Below are 12,750 nucleotides of genomic sequence, written 5' to 3'. Positions count from 1 at the left end.
TTGGGATTGTTTTCATATAAGTCAAAGTCTAAGCAATTTTTGAAAAGTAAGCATATTCAGGCTGTCTCCATATGATTTCGGACTAGTTTTGGGATGATTACAGACCATTTCTGGACTATCTTTGGCTTATTTCGGTAGTCTCGATTATTTCAGAACTACCTCAGAGACTTTTTTCGGGATAGTTTGAGGAATATATCTGTACCATTTCAGTGTATCTGTGGTTTTGGAACTGTTTTTGGAATAATTTCGGGTCTATTTCTAGACGGGTCTTCCGACTATTTCGGCATTGTTGTCGGAGCTTTTCCGGGACTATCTTCCACCCTCTTCGGAATCATTTCGGGATGGTTTCGGTATTGCTTTTAGAATCATTTCAGCAACGTTTTCGTGTTTTCTATCATATCTAACCCACTCAGAATTTAGGTGATTCAGTTTTGAATTTCCCTGCATATCAATACAATTTGATTACGCTTTCTGACTAAATAATGAGTTATCATACAATTGAACAAAAGAAATAATCAAATATGAATACTTTTGATGATGAAAAACTAAAAATCATTTTTCGATCACTTTTTGGAATCATTTTTGAAGTCCTTTGATGATTAAATTTTAATATTTCATAAAAAACAACAAAAGGAATAACCAAATATGCTTGCCTTTGATGATCAAAAACTGAATATAGTTTTTCAATCACATTTTGGAATTATATTTGAATTAAATGTGTTTACTTTAGGTGATCAAAAATTTATAATCATTTTTAATTCAGCTTTCTGAACCTTTTCTGACTATATTTGTTGACTGAATAATGAATTTTATACTTGTTAACATTTTACTTTTCAATGAAAATCTTATTTTTTTCACATACACACATTTTTTCAATCATGAAGCTCAGAAAAAATATATAAAAATTTTATTATTTATTCTTCAAGATAAGAAATAATGTAAATGCTGCTCGTGACCGAAGATTTCCTCAACCATTTCTCCGCCTTCGGCTTCCCGGAAAATACATGATAGTTGGACAATACAAAGGTTGTGAGCTATTTGAACCCCAGGTAAGTGAAACTCTCTTGACATATGTACCTGGATATGTCTTCAACATCCCGTACCGTATTGTATTTTAAGATATTGACGATCATACCCAGCCAGCATTTTTTGAAAATTTTGATCAAAGAATATTCAAATATCATACCCCAAGATGATTAAAAACGTTCAGATTTAAAAGCATTTTCTGTTCGAAAACTGCATCGTCGGGAGAAAAATATACCATAAATGTGGTTATTCTTGAATAACCATTTATGATTCATATTTCGAAACGCTTTTTATTCATAATTGATATCATTGTAAAATTGAGCTACAATTGTTTTATAGTATTATTTGACTGCTTTTCACAGTCATTTTCTGATCATATTTGTGAACATATTTCAGTCGTTTTGGTTGAGATTTTTGAATCATTTTTGAATGCGATTATGAAGCATTCATTCTTCATATATAATTCAAAATAAGATACTACATAATAATCTTATTTCATCAGGGGAAGAAAGCATGCGGAAGTGAGCTACTTGAACCACAGGTCACTCACAAACAAACTTGATCGATATACACCTGCGAATACAACATCCAACATCAGCTATGATCGTCAATATCTTAAAATACGATACGGTACGGGATGTTGAAGCCGTATCCAGGTATGTCAAGATAGTTTCACTTACCAGGGATTCAAATAGCTCACAACCTTTGTATTGTCCAACTATTATGTGTTCTCGGGGAAGCCGAACGTGGGGAAATGGTTGGGGAGATCTTCGGTCACGAGCAGCATTTACATTATTTCTTGTCTTGAAGAATATGTATAATTGTATAAATAATAAACATTTTATATATTTTTTCTGAGCTTCATGATTGAAAAGATATGTGTATTTAAAAAAAATTAGATTTTCATTGAAAAGTAAAATTTTAACAAGTATAAAATTCATTATTCAGTCAAAAAATATATGCATAAAAGATTCAGAAAGCAAAATTAAAAATGATTACAAATTCTTGATCACATAAAGTAAACACATTTGATTCAAATATAACTCCAAAATGTGATTGAAAAACCTATTCAGTTTCTGATCATCAAAGGTAAGCATATTTTATTATTCCTTTTGTTGTTTTTTAAGAAATATAAAAATTTAATCGTCAATGGACTTCAAAAATGATTCCAAAAAGTGATCGAAAAATGATTTTCAGTTTCTGATCATCAAAAGTATTCATATTTGATTATTTCTTTTGTTCAATTGTATGATAACTCATTATTTAGTCAGAAAGAGTAATCAAATTGTATTTATATGTAAGGAAATTCAAAATTGTATCATCTAAATGCTGAGTGGGTAGTAGATAATGTTGGATGTTGTAGTCGCAGGTGTATATCGGTCAAGTTTGTTTGCGAGTTAGCTGTGGTTCAAATAGCTCACTTTCGCATGCTTTCTTCCCCTGATGAAATAAGATTATTATGTAGTATCCTATTTTGAATGAGATATGAAGAATAAATGCATTATAATGGCATTCAAAACGATTGAAATATATTCACGAATATGATCAGAAAATGACTGTGAAAAGCAGTCAAATATTACTCTAAAACTATTAAAGCCCAATTTTACAATGATATCAAATATGAATAAAAAGCGTTTCGAAATAGGAACCATAAATGATTATTCAAGAATGATCACATTTATGGTAAATTTTTCTCCCGACGATACGTTAATTTTCGAACAGAAAATGCTTTTAAATTTGAACGTTTTTAATCATCTGGGGTATGATATTTAAATATTTTTTTATCAAAATTTTCAAAAAATGCTGGCTGGGAAAGAACTTGAATTTTCTAGCTTTGTCTTCATCAAATTTGTTGCTATCAAATTTTTAACTACAACTTTCACAACATTCACACACTGTGCAAACTAATATATCACCAACAGACAGCAGTAGAAACCCTCGTCATCATCACCATCTAAATCGTCATCGTCATTATCAACATCACCAACAGCAACAACTATCACAACATTAGCAACCAACCAACCATCCACGGGTGACGGGCAGGCAAGCAATCCAACCCACCAGCACCATAGTAGCAATCGACAAACAGTTCGGCAGTAAGCTAGCTGTCAGAACGAATTGAGAGGAGCAAGCGTTTGGACGTTTTTGTCGTCGCGGTATTGGCAAATCGACTATCGACACACGGTCGTCTGCGTCGCTGTGTCGCGTATGCCATTTGTGTTGTTGTTCTTTCAAATAATCGCGGGCCTAACTCTAATTCTATTTGTTTTACATTATATTTATTATATAATTAATGCAATTGCCGGCGATTTACAATTGCAACAGCAGAAACAACAACAACAAATATTGCAATTGCAATCAAACGTGAATTTGCAACAAAACCCAAAACAACAACAACTGCAAGAAAAAGCAAAATCTATTGTTCATAAAAAATATCGACAGCAACGCATCCCGGTAGCGTCTGCAACATATAGAAAATTTACAACAACAACAACTGGTGAAAAAATGCAAACAAGCGACGATGCAAAATTTATAAAAAAGTGAGTGCAAAGAAAACAAAAAAAAAAAGAGTTAAATAATAATTATAAATAAAGAAAAAAATTATAAATGCATAAAGTGCAAAAAAGGTGTGCTACAAAGAAAAGAAGAAGAAAAAGGAAAATATTATATGTATGTACACACAGAAAAGCAGTGAAAAATGAGCTGTCCATTTGCGTACGTTAAACAATGCCCCGTTTGGGGGGTGGGTCATACGCCTCAAATAAAATACCAAAGTGGCCTCATCTAAAATCGAATGACGTTAAACAGCGCAGTCCAAAAGCTCCATAAATTAATAATATTGAATTGAATTTTTTTAAATGTGCACATCTACACATATATACATACAAACATATTTACATATATACACAGTGAAAAAAGTAAAAGTATGACTAACGATAAACGCAAACCAAAAACAAATCAATTTAGAAAAGGTTCAGGCTGCTGACGACCATCATTTTCCCAGCGCCTGACTTTGCAGCCAGGTTGTGTGTGTGTATGTGTGCATGCGTGTGTCAGCATTATCGATTTTCCACTTCCACCGTGTTTTCCGACTGCCGCCGACCAACACGCGAAAATTCCTATCATACGATTTTATATCTGTACATATGTATGCTAGGGTAGTTCCAATAAATTAAGATTTTCCATCTTTCATTGAGGTCAAGTTAGGGGAAACCGCGAATTTTACTTCCTTTAAATATGGTCGGTTTCATATTTATCCGCGAATTTTAGTACAACATTGGGGAAGCCTGTAGTCGATTTTTTATTAACTTCCAATGGACCGCACAACAGAGCTTGTCCACTAACAAGATTCAGAGGAAAAGCAAAGCCATAGTGGAGTTGAGTCTTCTTGGAAGACATGTAAAAGAAATGTTTAAGCTGGCAAAGATCTCGGAAAGCGAAGCGTGCGGGGATGAGTAAAGAGATCTGTTGAAGCTGTACAAGCGCGAAATCCGTAAAGCGAACAGAGGCTCATTCAAGGGGCTTATAAGCGCAATACAAAGCTGTATAGCTTCATAGCTTCCGCAACCCAATTATCAACATGACCTCCGCGAGGGAATCCTGTTACAAATATGAATGTATGATACACATATTTCGCCGTAGGGCTCTGGCGACCCCAAGTTCCGCAAGCAAGTAAGGGATGGGGGACGGGATTGCCTAGAAGGTTTCACATGTTAATCGTTCCCGAGATGGTCCTGCTAGTACTCAAATAGTGCTTTGTTACCGGAACGTACTGGTTCCATATTCGGCAAAGAGCCAACAACATAATAACACTCTCCAAAACATTCGGATAGAGTCTTTATTGTTAATACAACAACAACAACAACAAGCCTCATGGACATCGAGTAGTCCAGCGCGGTCAAGGAAAGTCCTAGCTAGGGGAAATGTAGTCCTGGAATTAACAAAGGGAACGGGGAATGGCCACGTAGTAGTGAAGAACCCTTGAAGCGCTTCTCGACGCACGTTTCCCATCAGGCGGCGATGTAGAAAAGCCAGCAGACAACTTTAACACTTCGATCACGGAGCAGTTAGTGTGGAACTCAGTGACTGAGGCCAAGATCGAGTGAGCCATGAAGACTTTGTCTTTATCTGTTATAGCAGATGTAGGAACTTCAAGTTGGAGGAGGAAACGATCGAGCACGTTTTGTGCTAGTGTCCTGCGCTCGCAAGGCTAAGGTACCAGCTATTAGGAGTGACACAGCTATCAGATCTAGAAGCAGCAAGTAGCATTGGTCCTAGAAAGTTTATAGTATGTGCCAAGAGGACAGAGTTATTTTGTAACATAGGTCCTGGTTTCTTATAGGGCTTTTGAGTTTATTCGTTGAGCAAACACTAAGAACAACATCAGTTCTGAAATCCAGCGAAGAATCACTCTTACCAATAAATCTACTTTCGACTACGTAGGCAATTGAAAAGTAAAGTCCTCTCTCGGCAAACGATAATCATGCTCTATTTTTGCCGAGTCTTTGATGGGCAGCGGTTTGTCAAGCGTCACGATCTGAGACTGCTCAGCTACAGAAGAAATTTCATCAGCCAAGCGTAATACTTAAAGAGAACAGAAGCAAACGTATTATACATTAATTTAGAGAGGTGAGAACAATCTTTTTTATAGAAAAAAGGGAGTCCGAGCTATCAAATGTGTTTGAGTGAGAGTTATAATCTTGGCATAAACGCCGAAAAGGTTCATTTTGTTCGAAATTCGTTCTACATTGTTTCAGCAGAAGAGGTTTGAAGTGTCTCGATGTCCGAGAGGGAACGCAAAAGTTCACTTCATTCAGAAGGAATGGGCTCGAAATTGATCCATTTAAAAGTTTTGTCATAAATATCACACCAAGCATTTCCCTTCGACTAGCAAGAGTTGGAAGATTGATAAGCTTTAATCGATTAGTATAAGGTGGAAGATTAGTTAAAGAGTCCCATTGGAAATTTCTTAAGGCAAATAGTAAAAATTGTTTTTGTATTGATTCGAGACTGTCTGCATGGACTTGATAACGCGGATTCCAAATTATCGAGCCGTATTCTAATATTGGCCTAACTAATGTTGTAAAAAGTGCTTTAGTTATGTAAGGGTCGTTAAATTCTTTTGACCACCGTTTAACAAATGCAAAAACACCTTTGCCTTTATTCACTGTAGCATTAATATGAAGATTGAAACTAAGTTTGGAATCCATCATGACTCCCAAGTCAATAAAATTATTTACAGTTTCTAGACTATAGTTGTTAATTGTATATGAAGCTGGTGGCTAAACTCTCCGAGAAAAACACATGAATTTACATTTTTTGAGATTGAGCGGCATATAATTTACATTGCACCAGGTAACCAAGTGATTTAAATCCATTTGAAGCAAGGAATGTTCCTCAACCGAGGCACATGATTTGAAAAGTTTTACATCGTCTGCGTACATCAAGATTTTTGAGTATTTAATTGTACCAGATATATCGTTTATGAACAACAAGAACAGAATCGGACCAAGATGGCTGCCCTGAGGAACACCAGAAGAAACATTGATGACTCTACAAGTCACTTATCGTAGCCGTACTGCTATATGGTGCAGAAACATGGACCATGACAACATAGGATGAAGCAGCTCTGGGAGTGTTCGAGAGAAAAGTTCTTCGAAAGATTTATGGACCTCTACGCGTTGGCGATGGCGAGTACCGAAGAAGATTTAAAGATGAGCTGTACAATCTTTACGCAGACATCAACATAGTCAAGCGAATTAAAACGCAGCGGCTACGCTGGCTAGGCCATGTTATGCGAATGGAAGATGACGCTCCGGCCAAGAAAGTGTTTCTATCGGAACCCGCCTATGGAAGCAGAGGTAGAGGGCGGCCCCCACTCCGCTGAAAGGACCAGGTGGAAAACGATTTAAACTCCCTTGGTGTGACCAATTGGCGCCGGTTGGCAGACCGAAGGACTGGCGTGCCTTCTTGGACGGCCATAACCGTTTAAACGGTTAAGCGCAAATTAATTAAGTAAGGAATAAAACGCATCCAATGCATTCAGAAATCTCGCCGTGACTTAGGGTTGTCAGGTCATCAGTATAGGCCACGACTTAGAGCAAGTCGTTCAGAACTACGGCCCAAAATATGGGAAATAAGATTATCGCCCTGTCTCTCCTTTCTCTGAATTGTTGTCTCCCCCAGAGGCGATTTGACTCGCAGTGCAAGTAAGTAGGGCCTTTTCAATGGCCTCAGGCAGGATAATTTAAAGGGCTCCCGCCATAACAAGAAAAACGCCTAGCACAAGTTTTCCTTTCGATTCACAACTTTTCCGATTTTAAAACCTAATGGCAATAGGCGTGTATAGATGCCAAAAACCAAACTCTATAAATCCTACTTCTTACATAAAAATCGATCAGCTCTTCCAGCGTTTTAAAACCAACGAGAACCGCTTGATTCGTGAAAATATTTTGGAATGGACGTGAAAGATTTTCTCCGTCTTTGCAATAATGTTGACTTTGTGCATATTCCAAAAGTTGAGAACATAGCAAAACCTCAGCCAGTTGGCGTAAGTAAGATCTAGCAAACTGGAGGAAATATTTAAAGATATTTCAAGTTAAGAAAAATGTATGCCATCTAGCCACAGATCCTTTAAAAAGTTAATGCATAAAATCATATAAATGGGCTTTCGCTAAGGATAATGGATGCCATTCCCCTTAAGCCGGAAATTGGCTGCAATGAAGCAGATACCTCATCAATTGGGACAGCCAGGAAACTGGTTCTCGCTAAGGAGGATGGATGCTATTCCCCCTAGGACGAAAATTGGCGGCAATGAAACAGGTACCTACACAATTGGGACATCCGGGGAACGATTTCCTCAATGTAGCAGGATCCCTCAAGTGTGTATTTGTGAGCGTCTTCTATACGCCTTGGAAAAGGTTTACTCATTCGTTTCGGATTTTCCGATTTCAAAATTAATAACCCCTTCTTGAAAGGCTACCAGTCTAGCTTCCCTTCCAAGGTCATTAAGTGCTTGCGTGTACCACGAAGATTTCCCTTACCACCTTTAGATTTTAGTGCCCAGGAGTAATGATAGGTATGATCGCTTACAACCATACAATTACTAGTTGGTTCATCTGTACTTCCTTGACAAGACGTATTGTGATGTAATGTATGCGCCTCTAAAGACAAACGTCAAACTCAAAACCTCTTCTCTAACTGCAGTAACAAAGGTGGGGCCATCCATCACTCATGTGATAGGTATATAAACGGTGTGTTTAATCACTTAAAATGAAGACAGATCAGCTATAAAGACAGTACCCGAATATTTTGTGTTGGGTTATCGATGTTTATGGTCCTTTGCCGGATATAGATTCCAAACGTTCGAGACATAGAGCCTTTCCGGATCTTCCGCCCCCACGCCTTATGTCTATGAAGAAATTGAGGTCGCCAAAGCCTCGCGTGCTATGTTTGCGTACGATACATTCATATTTGTAAAAGGATTCACTTCGCGTAGTTGTTGTTAGCAATTAGGTTGGTAAAGCTGTTTAGCTATAAAACTTTGTATTGCGCATCCTTAGTACAAAGCTTTTGTTGCCATTACTTTTTACTCACTGCACTCGTTAGGGCTCGCCAGTAACAGCAGATGTAGGAAATGCGAGCTGCAGGAAGAAATGGCACGTTCTGTATTCAAGCCCTGCCCTCAGAGTTGCCAGAGAAAACTTTTAGTATTTACCAAGAGAACGGAGTTATTCTATAACAAAAGTCCTGAGGCCCTATTCAGTAACTATGATTTTTGAAATGTACATTTTTCTTTCATACAAATTATATGAAGAAAAAGTGTACATTTTAAAACTCACAGTTACTGAATAGGGCGCCTGGTACCTAATTGGCAAAGCAGAACCTTGCGATTTCTTCAGTTTGTTATTTTGATTTTATTGCACAACCGAACGCGAGGAACATTGAATCGGGCAAAAATAATATAAATAACGAAAGAAATCAAAAAAGTGGAGTACAAATAAATAAATAAAAGTAAAATAAAAAAATTTCAAGCACTTCCTTTATATAAATGGCAAAAATCAGCGAAAAATGTCTCCTTATATAAAGACATATTCTTGCTAAACTTTGATTTTTAAATTTTGACATAGAAATTGCAAAAATATGTATGAAAAGTAAAATTATAAAAGTGGAGCGCACATTACTTGGATTGAAAAGTTGGTAGGAAAGGAGATATCATTAGTCAGTCAATTGCGCTCCACCTTTATATTTTTACTTCTAATGAATATTTTTGCAATTTCTGTGTCAAAATTTAAAAATCAAAGTTTAGCAAGAATATGTCTTTATATAAGGAGGCATTTTTCGCTGATTTTTGTCCATTTATATAAAGGAAGTGCTTAAATTTTTTTGATTTTATTTTTATTTTCTCCTTTTCTTACATTTCCTCCGTGTCTTAACCTATCTGTTAAGTTTTACGCTTGTAGCTCAATGAGAACTTACATAAAAATCAATCGCAAAATTCCCTCCGTTCCGTTTGATTTTTCTAAATATCTCAGTCCGTGCGCCCCCTAGCGATACTTTTTCTATTCTGTCATCGGCTGTCATCGACCTCTGAATTAAGCTCTAAATTTTTAGCCTCTAGCTCATCGAGAAGTTACTTAAAATCCGGTTTCAAATTTCCAAATTATTATCTAATTTTTTCGATCCGTGCGCCACCTAACGGCATTTTTTTCTCCTTTTCTAAAATTTTTTTTTTTATTTATTCTTAAATTTTGTCGGCGTCTTATCCTATCTGTGAAGTTTTACAGTTGTAGCTCAATGAGAACTTACATAAAAATCAATCCCGAAATTCCCTCCGTTTCGTATGATTTTTCTAAATATCTTATCCCGTGCGCCCCCTAGCGAATCTTTTTGTATCCTGTCATCGGCTGTCATCAACCTCTGAATTAAGTTTGAAAAAGTTTGAAATTTCAAGTCTCTAGCTCATCGAGAAGTTACTTAAAAGCTAGTTTGAAGATTTTCAAATTCTTATCTAATTATTTCGATCCGTGCGCCGCCTAACGGATTTTCTTCCGAAATCAAAAAAGTGAAGTACAAATAAATAAAAAATAAAAGACAATAAAAAGATATGCTCTATCAACTTTAAAGAAAATTAAACTTTTGCAACTAAAAATCAACAACAACAAAAACCCATTTAACCACTTTTACTTGCTTAATGATGAGCATTGAAATATTTGTATTTAAAAAAAATTTTTTGCTGCATTACGAACGTTTTTCAATAACCTGCTGAGCAATTTTTGATTTTATATTATTTAAGATTCATACATACATATGTACATAATTAAGTTATATCAAGTATACATACATATGTTACACGTAAAAGTAAAAAGTTTAATTTTGCTATTATCTATAAATGTTATTACATCACAAAATTCATTAATATAAAAAACATCATAATTTCGAAATAATTAAACGTTTATTATCGCGCAGACGTTGGAAAGGCGGCACAATTGAACCACATCCAACGGATAAGGCATTAATTGTCAACTATCAACTGGAAGCGACGGTATTTGGAGAGCAATCGAGCAATCCAATGATTGAGGAGAGGAAGGTTAGTTGAATATTTAATGTATAAAAAACATGACAAACAACAAGTTTAGGCCAAAACAAAATTTATAAAACGTTTATGAATGTCAAGGTCATTTTCTGTAGTTATTCAAGGAGCTTTGAGAACTTACAGATAGCAAAAATTCAAAAGTATTGAGTATTGTAGAAAATACAATAAGGCTCCGTTTTTCAGTGTGAGTTCAAAGTTTATTATAAGTTTTCTAGAGTGTAACCTGGACACTTTAGCTTTTGCATAAAATTTTACTGCTCATCACAATCCCCTGTGCGGTTAAGGCGTTAGAATATGCTCGCTGTGGGCATACCGTTCGTAAAAGGCGAACAAAATACCAAAAAAACAAAAAAAAAAAAGCTATCCATTCTGAGGGGTGATAATTCGAAAGGGAGCAGTGACCCTATCCCGTCAATAAAAACTTAGTATACTTAACGAAGTAAGGAAGCCAATTTGTAGGAAAAAATCAAGAGGAGCACGACGCAAATTGGAAGAGAAGCTCGGCCTTAAATCTCTTCTTAGGTTATCGCGCCTTACATTAATATTTTTTTAACGAAGTTGAAGTTGGTAATGAAGCATTCTCCTCAGAGTACTGCGGTCACTTCAGTCTTAGAAGTAGACTATAAAGCATTCTCTTCGGAGGAATGCGTTTTTCTTCGTTGGAAAGTTGGCAATAAAGTGGGTAGTTCGCCTTTTGGCCCACAAAGTAAACATTTTTTCTTTTTCTTTTTAACTGTGAAATCCACTTATTCTACCGGACACTTTAATTTGATTCGAAACCTTGTAATTACATCCACTAAATGTGATGCATTATAACCTGGTGCTTAGAAAACGTGGTTTACATCCCTTTATACTTGTATTAAAATTGTTTACAAGCTAACTTGATACCAATGATTCGGCTACGAAGGGTTTGGGCATGCAAAATGGAGCCGATTGTTCGGTCACTGATCATGCAATTATATCCGTTGTCTTTTGACACTGTGAGGTGTTGGACCTTAAGGTAGGTACTCACGTTAAAACCATACCAATAGTTACTCATCACAATTCAAGCGGTCAATATGGCATGGTTTAACTTTAACTTAAATTTAAGCGCGCTTTGAAAAACCCGGCAAAACACAAACGGCTTAAACTTTAGCTCATTTATAACCAAACTTGCGACTACAAGCTCGGTACAAGCCTGGAGCATAATAATGTACTTAAGTATCCGCAATAATTAAAGAAAGAGTTCAGAGAGCTAACATTAGTTGGTTTCGTGAAGATTTTTTTTTTTTTTAGTGGAGGAAGCATCGAAAGACTCAAAGTCGGTGTGTGATTTTAATCGCACTAAACAACCTACCGTCATCCTACTATTCATCCCAGTACTACCGTGAAGTACTCCGCCGTCGGAAGGCGGGATGAGCACTAGGCTTTACGTCTGTTGGGAACATTCTTTCAAAGTCGCAAGTCATTTCATAAGCTGAGGCTAAAACCCTCAAACGTGTATGCCAGTTTATTCCCTTTGCTAATTATATTTTTATACTCAGCTGAGCAGAGCTCACAGAGTATATTAGTTTTGCTCGCATAACGGCGACCCGTAACGGCATAAAATAATCGAGATAGATATAAAATTCTATACATCAAAATGTTCTGGGCGAAAAAAGAAATTCATTTAGCCATGTCCGTCGGTCCGTCTGTCTGTCCGTGAACACGATAACTTGAGTAATGAAATTTGGTATGTAAGTCCCTGGGCACTCATCTCAGATAGCTATTTATAATGAACGAAATGGGACTATAACCACGCCCACTTTTTCGATATCAAAAATTTCGAAAACACCGAAAAAGTGCGATAATTCATTACCAAAGACGGATAAAGCGATGAAACATGCTAGGTGGATTGATCTTATGACGCAAACTATAAAATTAGTAAAATATTGGACAATGGGCGTGGCACCGCCCACTCTTAAAAGAAGGTAATTTTAAAGTTTTGCAAGCTGGCAGTCGTTGAAAATATCATGATGAAATTTGGCAGGAACGTCACTCCGATTACTATAAGTGTTGTAAATAAAAATTTGCAAAATCGAATGACGAAAAAAATTTTAAGAGTCAAATTTTAACAAAAAATTTAATATATTTACAGTATATAAGTAAAT

The 12,750-nt window shown here is 36.2% G+C and overlaps 1 protein-coding gene across 4 annotated transcripts in view; it reads left to right on the top strand.

Moving 5' to 3' along the window:
* Positions 1 to 934: 934 nt before the first annotated feature.
* Kap3 (kinesin associated protein 3) overlaps positions 935 to 12,750 on the top strand; it is a 154,334-nt gene continuing 142,518 nt past the window's right edge. For 3 of the 4 annotated variants that reach the window (XM_067784461.1, XM_067784460.1, XM_067784463.1), the window contains exons 1-2: positions 3,154 to 3,566; positions 10,495 to 10,615. In XM_067784461.1, the coding sequence (XP_067640562.1) occupies positions 3,235 to 3,566; positions 10,495 to 10,615 (453 nt within the window). In that variant the 5' untranslated portion in view covers positions 3,154 to 3,234. Of the gene's footprint in view, positions 1,050 to 3,153; positions 3,567 to 10,494; positions 10,616 to 12,750 lie in introns of those variants that run through there. The other variant, XM_067784465.1, reaches the window with a different exon arrangement.

This window comes from Eurosta solidaginis, chromosome 4 (genome assembly GCF_040869045.1).
Source record: "Eurosta solidaginis isolate ZX-2024a chromosome 4, ASM4086904v1, whole genome shotgun sequence".
NCBI classification, from domain to species: domain Eukaryota; kingdom Metazoa; phylum Arthropoda; class Insecta; order Diptera; family Tephritidae; genus Eurosta; species Eurosta solidaginis.
This window is presented reverse-complemented; position numbering and strand designations above follow the sequence as displayed.